Here is a 13201-nt window from a genome sequence, read left to right as displayed (position 1 = left end):
TTTAATTTTGTTTCTAGCTTTTACCTGCTAATAGTAAAACTGTCAAGTGCTGCTTTCTAACAGTGTACAGTCTATTCCAATAAAAAAATAAAAATAAAAAAAACCCCAAAACCAGAAGAATTACTCACTTGTGTTTTCTTCTACTTTATCAGAAGGCTGTGAAGTGGGTCAATGGAGTGAGTGGGGAACTTGCAGCAGAAATAACAAAACATGTGGATTTAAGTGGGGCCTGGAAACAAGAACAAGACAAATTGTGAAGAAGCCAGCAAAAGACACAATACCATGTCCAACCATTGCAGAATCCAGACGGTGTAAAATGGCCATGAGGCATTGTCCAGGAGGTAAGTGTAGCCCATGCCAGAAAAATCTTTATGAGCTGAAGGCCAAATTCTATCTCTGTTCTGTCAGCCAAGGCTGAAAAGCAGCAATACTGCATCAGTCCTAGTCTGTATAGTGAGACTCCAGGGAAGCACTCAGCATGGGAGTAATCAGTCCTTCAGCAGACTGTGAAAGTGTGTTTTTCCTGCTGGTACTGAGGGTGTTTCAAAGAGGAGCCTCATGGAAGAACCATAACAGGTTGCAGTTTGAGCTTCAGCACAGAAATGATAATGATGGTGGAAGAACAACTTGTTCTGTACATGGCAAGAAAGATTATGATTCTAAACCTCTCTGCAGGTGACACACAAAGTGTTGATGTAATGGGTATTTAAATTAAAAGAAGTTAATGACACATGACATTGTTAGCTGGAACTATTTTCTGAAACATATTCTTTCTTTTGAATATTGTAGAGTGAGGCCAAACTATGATAGATATCATACAAGCAGAACAGTGATAGATATCAAGATTTTCAGCATGAAAATGCCTATGGCAATTGCCCTAATAAATAAAATCAAATTTCTTTATCATAGTGTTGCAAGACTTAAGTAGCAATGCTGATGTGAAAAAGGAAATAGGGTTTCAAATTTGGGCTTGGTTTTTAGGCTCCGAACTGACACTTCACTGGTAGAGAGTTTTTATCTTTTAAGTTGAAAAGTTTAACTTATCAGGTATGTATCCTGACCACTTAAACAGGTTTCAAAATTTGTAGGAGAGGTGGGTGATCAGCAGGTGATAAAGATGCCATTCCTTTTGGAATCACAGGATTAAATAAAGAATGGACCTCGAGAGACCTTTAGTCCAACTGGGTCAACTGTGAAATCAGACAAATAAAAAAAGAAATAAAGGGTTGAAGAATCCTGAGGAAAGCCTTAAAATAATGAATAAGATAAACCTGAAACAGCTTTAGAAAAGGTACTTAAATAAGTTGCTTTGTATTCTGGGATTGTTGAAGATGTCTGTCTTGGCTTGATCATTCTTCTATGTATGTTATACATAGAGTTTTATCTTATGGATATGGGTTAAATCTCTGTAAGCATCATTTTTGTCTCTAGGACTGCAAGACAGTCTGGAAGGGTATATAAAGTTGATTCTCCGTTATCCAGGTTGACAGTCTATGATGTACTTTGCTTCCCTGTCCCACTCCCTGTATTCATACACACATGGATGCACACCTAGGGCATAGTCACATGGGGGTGCATCATACAGCACAGTTAATCTAAATAAACCTAAATAAACTTCTCAAAGGCACTGGAGGATGGAACCTACAAAATGAGCATCTCTATAGGAAAGAAGAATAGGTAAAAATGAAGACTGATTTGGACTGCCATGGTAGATGTATCATGATATCTTTGAATGTTAATTAGCTGCCACTACATCAAGGTAGCAACACTTACTAGTGTTTGCAGCCTGCTGAGTGATCCAGTTACTCCTAACAGTCTCTGAAGCCCAAATGGGGTTAGTAATCAGATCAGCTGAGGATATGTTTTACTGCTAAAATGAAAGGAAATAAAAGGGGCCCATGTCAAGTTCTACTAAGTCTCCAATCAGTGTTTCTTTTCTTTCTTTCTTTTCATTTGCCTTCTAATGCAGGTAGTTTAGCTTGCAGTAGAAAATTTGAGAAAATTGCAGAATTTTTTCAATTCAAGTTCATGTGGTACAGATTTAGTCATTTATGTACTCAGTGTGTATAAACAGAGGTATTTTATGGATACAGCCTCTAGCTTCTATTTAATCTCTTAGCAAGGAGAAATGTGGGTTTAGTCTTGATAATTTAGTTAGGATACAAATTATTCAAATTGTTGTAAATAGTTAGAGAAGTGTTCTTAAGTGAGCCATATTATTCAAGGATGCTGTATCATGCTCATGTTACTATATTAGTTTGGAGCTGTCAAACATTCATATCTTTTTATGTCATATTCTCTTAAGTTGTCTCAAATTCTCTTGTCCAGCAATTCAGATCACTACTTAAAGATTTATATCTCAGTTTTTTGTTTTCAAAGGCAGTGGCTTTCCTAAGAGTGAGGAGATTTATTGCCTTGTGTCCATATTGTCTCTATATTAAGATCTCTGATCAAATCTTTGCTTTTTTTCCACCACATATCAGGAAAATTGTTGCTGCAAATACAAATTTAGTGTAGTACTTATAGTACTCTTTCATGGGCTCTAGTAAATCCTAGAGATTACAGTCCTGTCCTCCCATGGTGTGGAATTCCCTGCATCTCTTTTCAGAGATAAAAATAAATTGCAGGTTTGAATTCTCCACACTGAGTACAGTGTTTAAAACTACTTCTGTGCCATTATAGAAAACATCTCCCAGGGTAAAAACTCCTTTCTCTCACCTAAGAAGCTCCTGAGAGAGTGCTAGTGACATTTTAAGTGCCATGGGTAAGTCTTCCCCAGACCTGGTTATCTCTGCAGGTGAGGAAACCACAGAGGCTTCTCTGTATACAACTCCTGCTTTGTAGTATGTTTTAATTTATGCTACACACAGGGTTGGTCTAAGACCCTGTTCCTTTATCATCTTTCAGTTAGCAGGTTGCCCCATTAGACACCCAAAATGTTTTATTGCCTGTTTGATCACAGTGACATAGTGGGAGGCACAGACACAGGTTACAGGTTCTGGCTGCTACGGAAGAGATTATGTGTTTTTAAAATTATGATGGTTTCCTAATGTTAGGAATTTTGTAACTGAACTTTTAAACTGAGGAAATAAGAGCAAAATATTGTAAGGTTAGTGCTTCTGGGAGACTGAAGAACCATAATCCCCTGTAAATGTCAGTTGAGAGGCTATTAAAAAATCCTTTCATCCTAATATTCTCAGTGCATAAACTCAAACAAATGTGGAGAATAAGTATTGGATTATACAGCTAAGATGATTGAAGATTGTGATGGATTAAGCTGAGCACAGGAAGTCAGGATATTTTTGGTAAAATAGGGTCAAATAAAGTGCTTTTGTCATGTGCTTTCTACTTCTGTATATATTAAAGTTACTATTTATGGTCCACACTACAGGGAAATTTCCAAAACAGATTTTTATGCATTTGCAGTAGAAGGAGAGTTATTTTCTGTTTTCCTACTAACTATTTCAGTTTCATATTTTTAGATGATAACCAGCTCCAGTTTTTGATTAATTATTTATAACTTACTCACTATCTGAACAGTTGTAGAGATACAATCTGGAATACAAGTGAGAGATTTTTTTAACTTCTTTCCTACTGAAGCCAGCAATATAAGAATAACATTGATTTCATATTTATTACTTATAGATATTTTCTTAGTTTCAGTGGTTATTGATTTAACTGTTATTACTGTATGGAAATGTCACATTTCTGTATCTGTTGATGTTACGTAAGTTACCCTGTGGCTTGACAGTAATGTGAATTCTACTTTGAGAGGTTAGACTTAGGAGGCTTGGAGAGGAGACAAAGGGGACTTGGATTGTTCAGGCTACCTTCTACCCATGCTGCTGTCTTCCTGATAAGGAGTTTTCTCCTCTTTAGTTCAAAAAGACAGAAAACTAAATTTAAAAAACCGATGGGGAAATCAGCAATTAGAAATGTACAATAGACTGATAAATCTTACTCTCCTCGCATTTTCCCATATATTTACTATAAATATTTATTTGTACATCTTATTTGTATGTTTCTCATGTTTACCTCAGGAATTTGTCCTCTTTTGTTTGTGCTCTCCAGGAACCTGCAAGTTGATTTAATTTTTCATAGTAAGTGTTACAGAAGCAAGCAAAGCAGCCCTCTGCTATTTCAGTGCTCATCAGACTGCAGTTCTTTGAGCTGTCTGAAACTTGAATATCACTCTATGCTGAACTAATACTTCTGCAAGTGCACATTGCTGGCCCATGTCCAGCCTGTCATCCACCAGCATCCCCAAGTCCTTCTAGGTCACCAAAGCCTTCTGTTTTCCAGGCTCAACAAAACCAGTCTCTCTTCACAGGATAAACACTTCAGCTTCTGACCATGTTGGTGATGCTGTGCCAAACTCTATCAGTATTTTTCTTTTCTTGAACTGCAGGATCCAAAGCTGCATATGGATTCTAGATATGGTTTGATGAATGTCACACAAAGGGGGATGATCACTTCCTATAATCTGCTGTCACACTGCTTAAACAGGTCGGCAGATTGAAGGAAGTAATCGCTGCTGCTGTGGCACAAAGTTGGCACACATTTAGCTCAAGTTTCACCAGGACCTTCCCAGAAGAGCTGTTCCCCAGACAGTCGATATCCAGCCCATACTTTTTCAGGGAGTACTTCCTTTCCAGATGCAGGACTTTGCACATTGTTGAATTTCATGAGGTTCTTTTCAGCTACAATGAATCTTTTCCTCTGAAGTGTGAAATAAAAAACAGTTAAAATAAATATAACACCAGAACTCAGCGAATGATCTTTGTGATCAGGCAGTTGATCACATTCTTTTGAGCTCTTTGATACATCTACATTGTAGTACCAATGTTGACAGAGTTGCAACTTTTCTGAGACCTTAATTTATACATTGCACTTGTACTCTGTCTCATTGCCAAATACCTACAAACACCATCTGCCCTTTGAGTTAAGGCTAGGGCATTCTCTTGGTGTGTCTCAGAAAACATAACCACCATATTTTCTATCTCCTATGTTGCCACAAGAACAGATAGCTGAACAGGAACAGCAAGAATTGTTGCCTCCTCCATGAGGACTGTCAAGCATTTGGCTGGACTGGTCCAGTAGACTGTGTAGGCACCATCCTTGGAAGTTTCTAAGACCTGACTTGACAAACTCTTGAACAATCTAGTCTGAATGGTCTCAATCCTACTAAGAATGTTTGGACTGGAGACCAGTCTGAATAATTCTGTCTAAATGGAGAACCTGCTGTGTGTATATGCTGAAAGAACAGTGTACTTCCTGTTAGAGTTTTGCAAAATTTCTGATGACTTCTACTCTGAATTAGAGAAAAGCTGGAATGAGTTTTTGTAGGGAATAGGAGCAAGCCAAATCTTTACTGTGGTTGCTATAGTGCTCAAATATCTCCATTTGGCCAATTTTATTCTAGTTTAAATTGTATGCAAAGTATGTGTCATGTTTTGAATATACTGCTAACCGTTGTTTCATGCATTTCCAAGTTTAGCCTTAACCAGGATAAAAGCTTAGTTCAAAGTGCTGATTTCTTGATTTATTTGTTATTATTTGACCTGTTCACTTAGTTGTATTTGGCTGAATGCTGCACACTTCAAAATCATGCATAGGATCTAAAAAATCTAAAAAATCTAAAAGATCCATAGTACAATGTACCTCTATTATAGTTAATACACTATGGCAGTCTAGAAAAACAATGAAAGACCAGCAGAACTATAGAAATGCAGCCATAATACTGTGTTTTGGAGTTGCTGTGACTTTTCACATCTTAAATAAAAGTCTGATTTTTTTGACATTTTTAGTAAATTGAAGATTTCATTCTGTCACTGTTTAAGTCATGATATAAATATATGGGTCAAGTTAGACTTAAAAGAAAATGATCCCACTTAGAAAATATTATCTTACAGATTGAGGCATGATCTGACCGGAGATGGTAGCAATCAGAAACGATAGTGGTTTAGAGAAAGATGACAAGATTTACAAGCAGATTGTACTTTGTTAGTATTGCATGGTTCTTTAAGACATTGGAATATTATTTATCACTGTAAAACTAAAACTAGGATTTACAAGACTTATTAGTATTTTAAACAAGACTGTAGTACATAGAATATACAACAATTATATTGTCATTCCCTACTGCAGCTCTCTGTGAATTTTGCAGTTGCAATGGACCAAATCTGCCCGCGTTTGCACTCACCAGACAGGTAGAAGCTGCATTAAGTGTAGCTCGACTGAGTACTGGCTCTGCTAGAATCCTGGTGTCACCAAACAGGTTTTCCTCCTTGATGTGTTTTTTCATGCCACTCTGGCCAAGAACAGTTGTCCTTAGCTTGTCTGAAAATATAACCCATCATTTTTTGTTTACAAATCGTGACTCAAGCTTTTAAAGCAGAGAAGGAAAACCTGTTTCAGCATCAGTTTACAAGAAGTAAACTCCACCAAAACACTTAATTGCACAGTGCAGGGTGGGAAAGCAATAGTAATGAGAAATATTTTTGTGAGTGTTTTAGTTGATGGCCATTCGGCACATTTTGTGAAGGACCTAGTAAGTGGGAGCAAGAAAGGACAAAATAGTCTGATGTATTTTGGAGGCTTTCCAGGAAACAAGAACTGGTTTACAGTGTGGCTGAACCATCAGAGCCTGGCATGCTTGTTAGTACATTTGTTCAGGAAACAGACCTCTGTCAGCTGCAGATTCTGCTTGTCTGGATTGTCAATATCTACTTTGTACTGAGAATGTTGTGCTGCAAGTAGTAAAATATGGGTCTTTTTCTACCCTTTAGCTGATCATATTCAGAAGGGACTGCGGCCAGTGAAAACTAATTGTAAAGGAAATCTAGACCCTGAAGAAAATGAAACACATAATATTGCTCATTTCAGTGGGGGTGCCTGCAACTAGACTATGTATTTTAATTAAGGCACATAGGCAGGAGCTATAGTTATATCATCAATAATCAATTAAATTTGTGCCAGCTTCTAAGACGAGCAGAAGTGTTTTCATCTGTTTGGTAACAATAAAAAAAAAGTGAAAATCAAATCAGAAGTATTTTCAGGTTGGAAAGGAACACAGAATGTCATTTAATCTAGCCTCCTGCTTAAATCAGGTCAATTGTGAGAAAACTAGGATTAGCTGTTATTCTCACAGTCCTCAGACATTAGATAGTCTCCTTTTTTGGTCTTAGTCCTGTTTTTCTTTATATGCTTATTTCTGAGATGATGATTGACAAATTATCGTTTGTATTTGTTTCAAAGTGGAAAATATAGAAATGCACAGCAAATTTGTAGTTATGTTTTCATGACATTTGAATTCCTTGACTGTTAGATATACATGCATGCATGTGCCTGTATTGGGGCACTTCTGTACCTGATGCTTCTTAGATTTACCAGTAAAAGTTAGGCAATGCACCTCTCAGGTGATAGGATACTATAAAGTAACTCAAATGAAGCAAGATACTCTGATTTTTCTTTTCTGTATTAAAGCATCATGTTTTCTATAATATTTCTTAGAAACAAAAAATTACATTGTTACTTTATATGCTTTTGGGGGGGGCTAAGAGAACAAATAACTGTATTATGCATGCATTTGATTCACATTCATTCAAATTAGTTCAAGTATAAACTTACTTTGACTTTTAAACTACTGCTGTTATTTTTCCTTTATATTGTTGGGCGCAATCCATTCCTTAGTTATTTTCCAAAGAGAAAATGCAATCCAATTGGACACATATTTGAAAAGTAGTTAGAAATATTTTTTATAAGCCACATAAACTTGAACGTCAGTTTGAATAGCAGTCATGTTCAATTCTGAACCAAGTGCTATCCATCAAGGACCAACTGGCAGATTTTGAAGGAATGCCTCCTCTTTGCTGCTACTAGATTACATCACATTGCTTGAAAGTTGAGGTGGCTCTTAAAGCTCTGTGAACAAGATATAGCTGCTGACTGATCCTTCTCCTTTTTCTACATGTTTGGAATCAGGTCAGTTAAAGTAAGCAGTTAAAAAATTAAGTGCTCTGAAAAGATATCAACACTATTGAAAAGAGCCCTTCTGAGATTTAGGTAATTTAGGTAACTGTTCAGTGTTTGGGTTTGTATTTTCCTTGAAAATGGGATGGTGATTCTTGCATGGGAGTTGAGGCAGCTTGTTACTATGTCACTGTGCTCCTATAAAACTTTTTTGCTGTTTTTGTCTGGATAAATATTCTTATGGGTTACAATTACAATTATTAAAATTTGTGGGTTTGTGTGAATGTGCTGCAATAATGCATTACTTATGGTGAAACCTGTAACTTAGCTTAGATGGACATAACTACCCTAAACTTCCTTGGAGTGCTGTTGTAGTGAAGTGTGGCTTTGGTTTGCTTTTTTAACTGATGGATTACATTTTAAAGCTTTTAAGGGACTTCAGCCTCTTTAAATGAAGCAGAATTTAAAAATGCATAAACTAGAAATTAAATCTGTCTAAAGTGATCTGTAGAGGGTACCTATCATGACATTAGCAAAACACTTCTGTAGAAAGCATTGTTGTAATTTGATTTCTGCTTTAGTTTTCCTCTTCAGTACCGCTGCCCAAAGTGTATCTTGTAATGTACTATATATACTGAGCACAAGGTTTTAACTCTATATACTTTATCAGGATGATTCAGCCTATGGAAATTTATATATTATTTTATCATATTGGCAGGATATATTTTCAACTTATTTTTTAAGTCTTTTGAGGGAATTAATAGCAGCGCAGAAAAGCCAATTCAAGTGCATTTTTCCCTTCCTTCTGAATAGAAATTATCCTTCAATCCTTTTTTTAAATTAAAGTAATAGGAACGATTTTCTTGGGAAGACATTAACATAGTTTTCCCAATCATTAAAAGGTAATATGCACAATTTATTTATTTATTTATTGCAATTAATATATCTTATACCAGGTAAGTGCTTTTAACATATGTGTTTCTTTAAGTACACCATATTTCAGAAGTAGCATGAGTATTGAGTGATGCAGTGTCTCCTATGGGAGTTATCTGTTTTTAATGAATAACTGAGTGTACCAGAGTGTAAATCCTCGTAAATTACCAGAGTATGAGTTAGAAAGGTCCCATGGCAATTATACAATTCAGAGTTGTTTAAAAATACTGAAGGAGAGCCAGCTGCTAATCCACATGGAAATACAAATACTGAAAAGAGCTGTGGCTGATCCAAGTGCACAGATTGAATTTGTCCATAAAAGGTACTTGATGGATTTTATTGTGCATACCCTTGTGAAGTAACTCCTGTTGGTTTTTGTCTCTTGCTCATTCTGAAACCACAATCCTCTTGTAGGAGGAAAAGCCATATACATACTCATTTCTAATTCTTGACCAAAGAGCTATTTTTATACATTATAGTGTCAGCTATTTCAGCCACAGCAGAGAAACCAGAAAACGTTCACCTGCCTGAGATTATATGTTCCTCCCTTAGGATCAATCAGTTAGCCACAGATCTGTGCATATCCTCTGCCAAACCACAAGCCTGGGTATTGCAGATCTGGAGAGCCATCTGCTTCAGGTGTGGCATGACTAGAGAGCAATCAGCCTTTCTCTGTTTTTAAAGGTTCAATAAGGCTTTCTTTGCACAGAAGTCTCTTTTTAAGTAATAAACCTATTAGCCTATAGAGATAATATTTGTATTCATAGCATTGGTACAAGGGCCACATCCTGGCTGTTCCATGGTATCCTCAGGCACAAAACTGACAGGTCTGTATTTCCCAGGGTTCTGTCTCCTGCACTTTTACAAAGTGGGTATAGTGTTTCCCGTTTTTCAATCACCTGGTATTTCACCTGACTGCCATGATTTTACAAACGTCATGGAGAGGGACTTGGCAACTACATCAGCTACATCTTTGGGCAATCATGAACCTGATTTCTTACAGCAGGATGGATTTTGCTCCTCCTGTCTTCCAGTCCATTTACTCAAGTGGTGTGGGAAGAGAGGTTGCTGATGAAGACTGAAGCAAGAAAGTTGTTGAGCACCTCAATGTTATCCTCATCTGTTGTTACCAGTTTTGTCAGTTTTGCTCATCAGGGGTTACACCTTCTTTTACTGGCTGATGCACCTGTAGAAACCCTTCCTGTTATTCTTCGTGTGCCTTGCCAAGTTTAAGTCCAGCTGTGCCTTGGCCATCCTGACTGCATCTCCACATAACCAGGCAGAATGCCTATATTCTTCCCAGAATACCTGGCCCTGCTTCCATTGCCTGTGCATTTCCTTCTTGGCCTTTAGTTTGACCAGTAGGTCTTAACTCAGCCATGTCACTCTCTTGCCTTCCTTTCCTGATTTCTTACACCTGGGAATTGTAAGCTCCTGTGGTCTATGGAAAGCATCCTTAAAGTTCTACCAGTTCTTTTCTACCCCCTTATTCCTGAGGGCAGTTTCCTGGGGGGAAACCAGGGGTTTCTATTGACTAATAGAAATAGTACCAGGGGGTCTTATTGACCAATTCCTTGACCAGCTGGAATTCTGCTTTCCTAAAATTCAGGGTCCCAACTTTGCTCTTTGCCTGGCCCATAGTTCTCAGGACTACAAACTCCACCAGTGCATGATCACAGCATCCCAGGTTTCCTCCAGTCTTGGTGTCACTGATCGTGTCACTGATCACTTGTGACCTTCAGGTGCAGTACTCCTTGTCCAGTGCCAATGCAAATGATCTAAGTATAGACCACCCTACCACCTCAGTAGGCCAGCAGTGTGCACAAGCTAATGGCAGCTGCTTGACTGTCAAGATAGAAATTCATTACACTGTTGTAATTGTGATTGTGATGTCTCGTCTCTACCCTTGATAGTCGCTTTGTTATTCTGGAGAATCATTTTGAATGCTCTGTGGCCTGCTTGCTTGATATCTAGGGTAGTCTAAGATAGGAGCCTCCCAGCTCCAGGCTAAATTCAGCAGAAGTTGTTCACTTCTTATCCTACAGCCAGAGAACACAGATATGGAGGGCAAAGAATCCAGGAAAGAGAAGGAGAGAGGAAAGAATCTGAGAAATAGAGTGAATGCTTCTCCCTCTTTGGTTCTTTAGGCAGAAAAAAATCGTGGAGGTACAGACATATGGTTCCTAATTAATGCTTTGTTAGCCAATGGGAGAAGGTAAAGCCTACTCACACATGCTGATTTACTGAATGGTTTCCCATGCCTTTTAAAATCAGACAAAGAGTGTGCAGTTCTACAGTGATGTGTAGTTCAGAGACTCCTAAGCCAATGTTGCACGAAGTAGCTCAAGAAACAGAGAGTTTAAAAGTGTCAGCATAATGCTGTGCAGGAGTTAATGGTCCCTGCTGAGATACACGATTTATTAGATCTGGCATGGTGCTGTGCAGATATAATGTTTTCAGGTCATGAGGTACTGTGTTGGGGATGGAGAACTGTGATTTGCCCTAGGGGTGCATAGATTAAGAACGCTAACTTGGGAGATTCATTCTCTTGTGGGATTTATTCCTCTCTAATTATTACAGAGAGACTCACAACAAAACACAGAAGCAGTATTAATTATGATGGACACAATGCAGGGCCCTTTTGTGCAATAAATCCTCTATCTTAAACATATTTACTTTGTGTGTCTAAACTACCACTGTTTAGATTTTGAAGGGGCCCCAAAAGTCTATTTTAAAGTGTCCTCCACTGAGTGAGTATCTTACATCATCTTTGCCATTTAATGTGAGAGTCTATCAGTTTGTGTTTCTTTATAAAGTGTGAACCAGGTAGAAGGTTATTTGGGTTCAAATGAGGCTGAGGTTACACAGCCTTACAGAGTACCTTCAAGTTTGACACTTCAATAGTATGTTGTGCACATCTATTTACTCTGCAGAAATATTGCAGACACAATAGCAAGTTTTTAGATCATGTTTTAAGAGTATTCTACTTACACAACTATATTTGCTTGGCTGTTCATATATTTGTTCATTTTAAGCCTTTTATTTGTTTCCTGTGAGCATTCCTTGGCATTCTTAGCTGATCATATATATAAGTGTGATGACTTCTGCAAACCTGGTACCAAGTCAGAGGTGTTTAGTTGCAGAGCAGCAGCAGTAGGACACCAATGCAGATGCTTTACCTCATGTCAGATTTATTAAAAACTTTAAGTTTAAACAAGGGGCATGACCTTGCAACTCCAACATAGCTGCTTGAGCTATCATAGAACATAAAGACCACAGGGATTTCCAATGACATCAATATCCCATGTTAACACCATGGCACTTGTTAGAGTAACTCCTGATGGAAATGTCAGCCAGCTCTTAAATTATTCTGCTTCTCTGTCAGATACAAATGTGGACATTTTGAATGGCTTGCCAACTGTACTTATACAAAAAGTTCAGCACTGTAGAAAGAATACTATAAAAACTGTCAAACTCTTTTAATTCATTGCTTTTAAAGTTGCACAATGAAACCTTAGCTGTTGACTAGAGGCAAGTGCCAAGCAGCTTTGATCACATCTAGCATAGCTGCCCTGAAGCTAGATTGCATCTATAATACTATAGTTTCTTCAATACTGACAAAGTTGCTGAATTTATCTGCTACTTGACATGACAAATATTTAAAGGGTTTCTAAAACAAAGTTAGTTATAAACTACCAAAAAGATGGTTAAATTCTGGCTTTTTATTTTTCTCTGAATTTATGGATCAGATTATTTTGTTACCTCCTCATTTACCATCTGTTCCTTATAACATCTGAAGAAGAAGAAAAACTTCTGTTAGGGTTTGAAAAGAAAAACCACAATTTGATCAAATATGGAAGATAATTTTAAGCATTGCAAAACATTGTGCAGGGGATAGGCACTAAAAATCAGTTTACAACTCTGCCATATTGCATTAAGAGTGATATATGAGTAGAACTCTTTGACTGTATTTACAACAGGAAAAAAGACTTTATATTTGATAACTGATGGCTGAAAAAAATTTCTGGGCCATAAAAACTTGACAGATGAAAAATATCTGAGCGAGTGTGTCAAGCCTCAGGTCATTGCTCTGGTCAGGCAACTGGAATAACTGGTGGGAGGCTTCTAGCTAAAAGAAAGTACTGTGGCAAAATGAAGGGAGGTGAGTGTGAAGAAAAAGGAAGTTGTTTCAAGATCATTACAGATTGTGTCAGTGTGATAATACAAACTACTGACATTTGATGTAAGGTCAGAATCAGTTTTTCATAGTCACTGAAAATGACTCTATATATGTTCT

General features: G+C 37.4%; 1 protein-coding gene across 2 annotated transcripts in view; it reads left to right on the top strand.

Annotated features, from left to right (window-relative positions):
- RSPO2 (R-spondin 2) overlaps positions 1-13201 on the top strand; it is a 100434-nt gene that overhangs the window by 61780 nt on the left and 25453 nt on the right. Inside the window, exon 4 of one of the 2 annotated variants that reach the window (XM_014879368.2) lies at positions 153-341. In XM_014879368.2, coding sequence (XP_014734854.1) covers positions 153-341 — 189 coding nt within the window. The remainder of the gene's footprint in view (positions 1-152; positions 342-13201) is intronic. The other variant, XM_088178277.1, reaches the window with a different exon arrangement.

Source organism: Sturnus vulgaris, chromosome 1, assembly GCF_052056855.1.
Source record: "Sturnus vulgaris isolate bStuVul1 chromosome 1, bStuVul1.hap1, whole genome shotgun sequence".
In the NCBI taxonomy this organism is placed as follows: domain Eukaryota; kingdom Metazoa; phylum Chordata; class Aves; order Passeriformes; family Sturnidae; genus Sturnus; species Sturnus vulgaris.
Note: the sequence above shows the minus strand (reverse complement) of the source record. Positions and strands in the feature narration are given on the sequence as shown.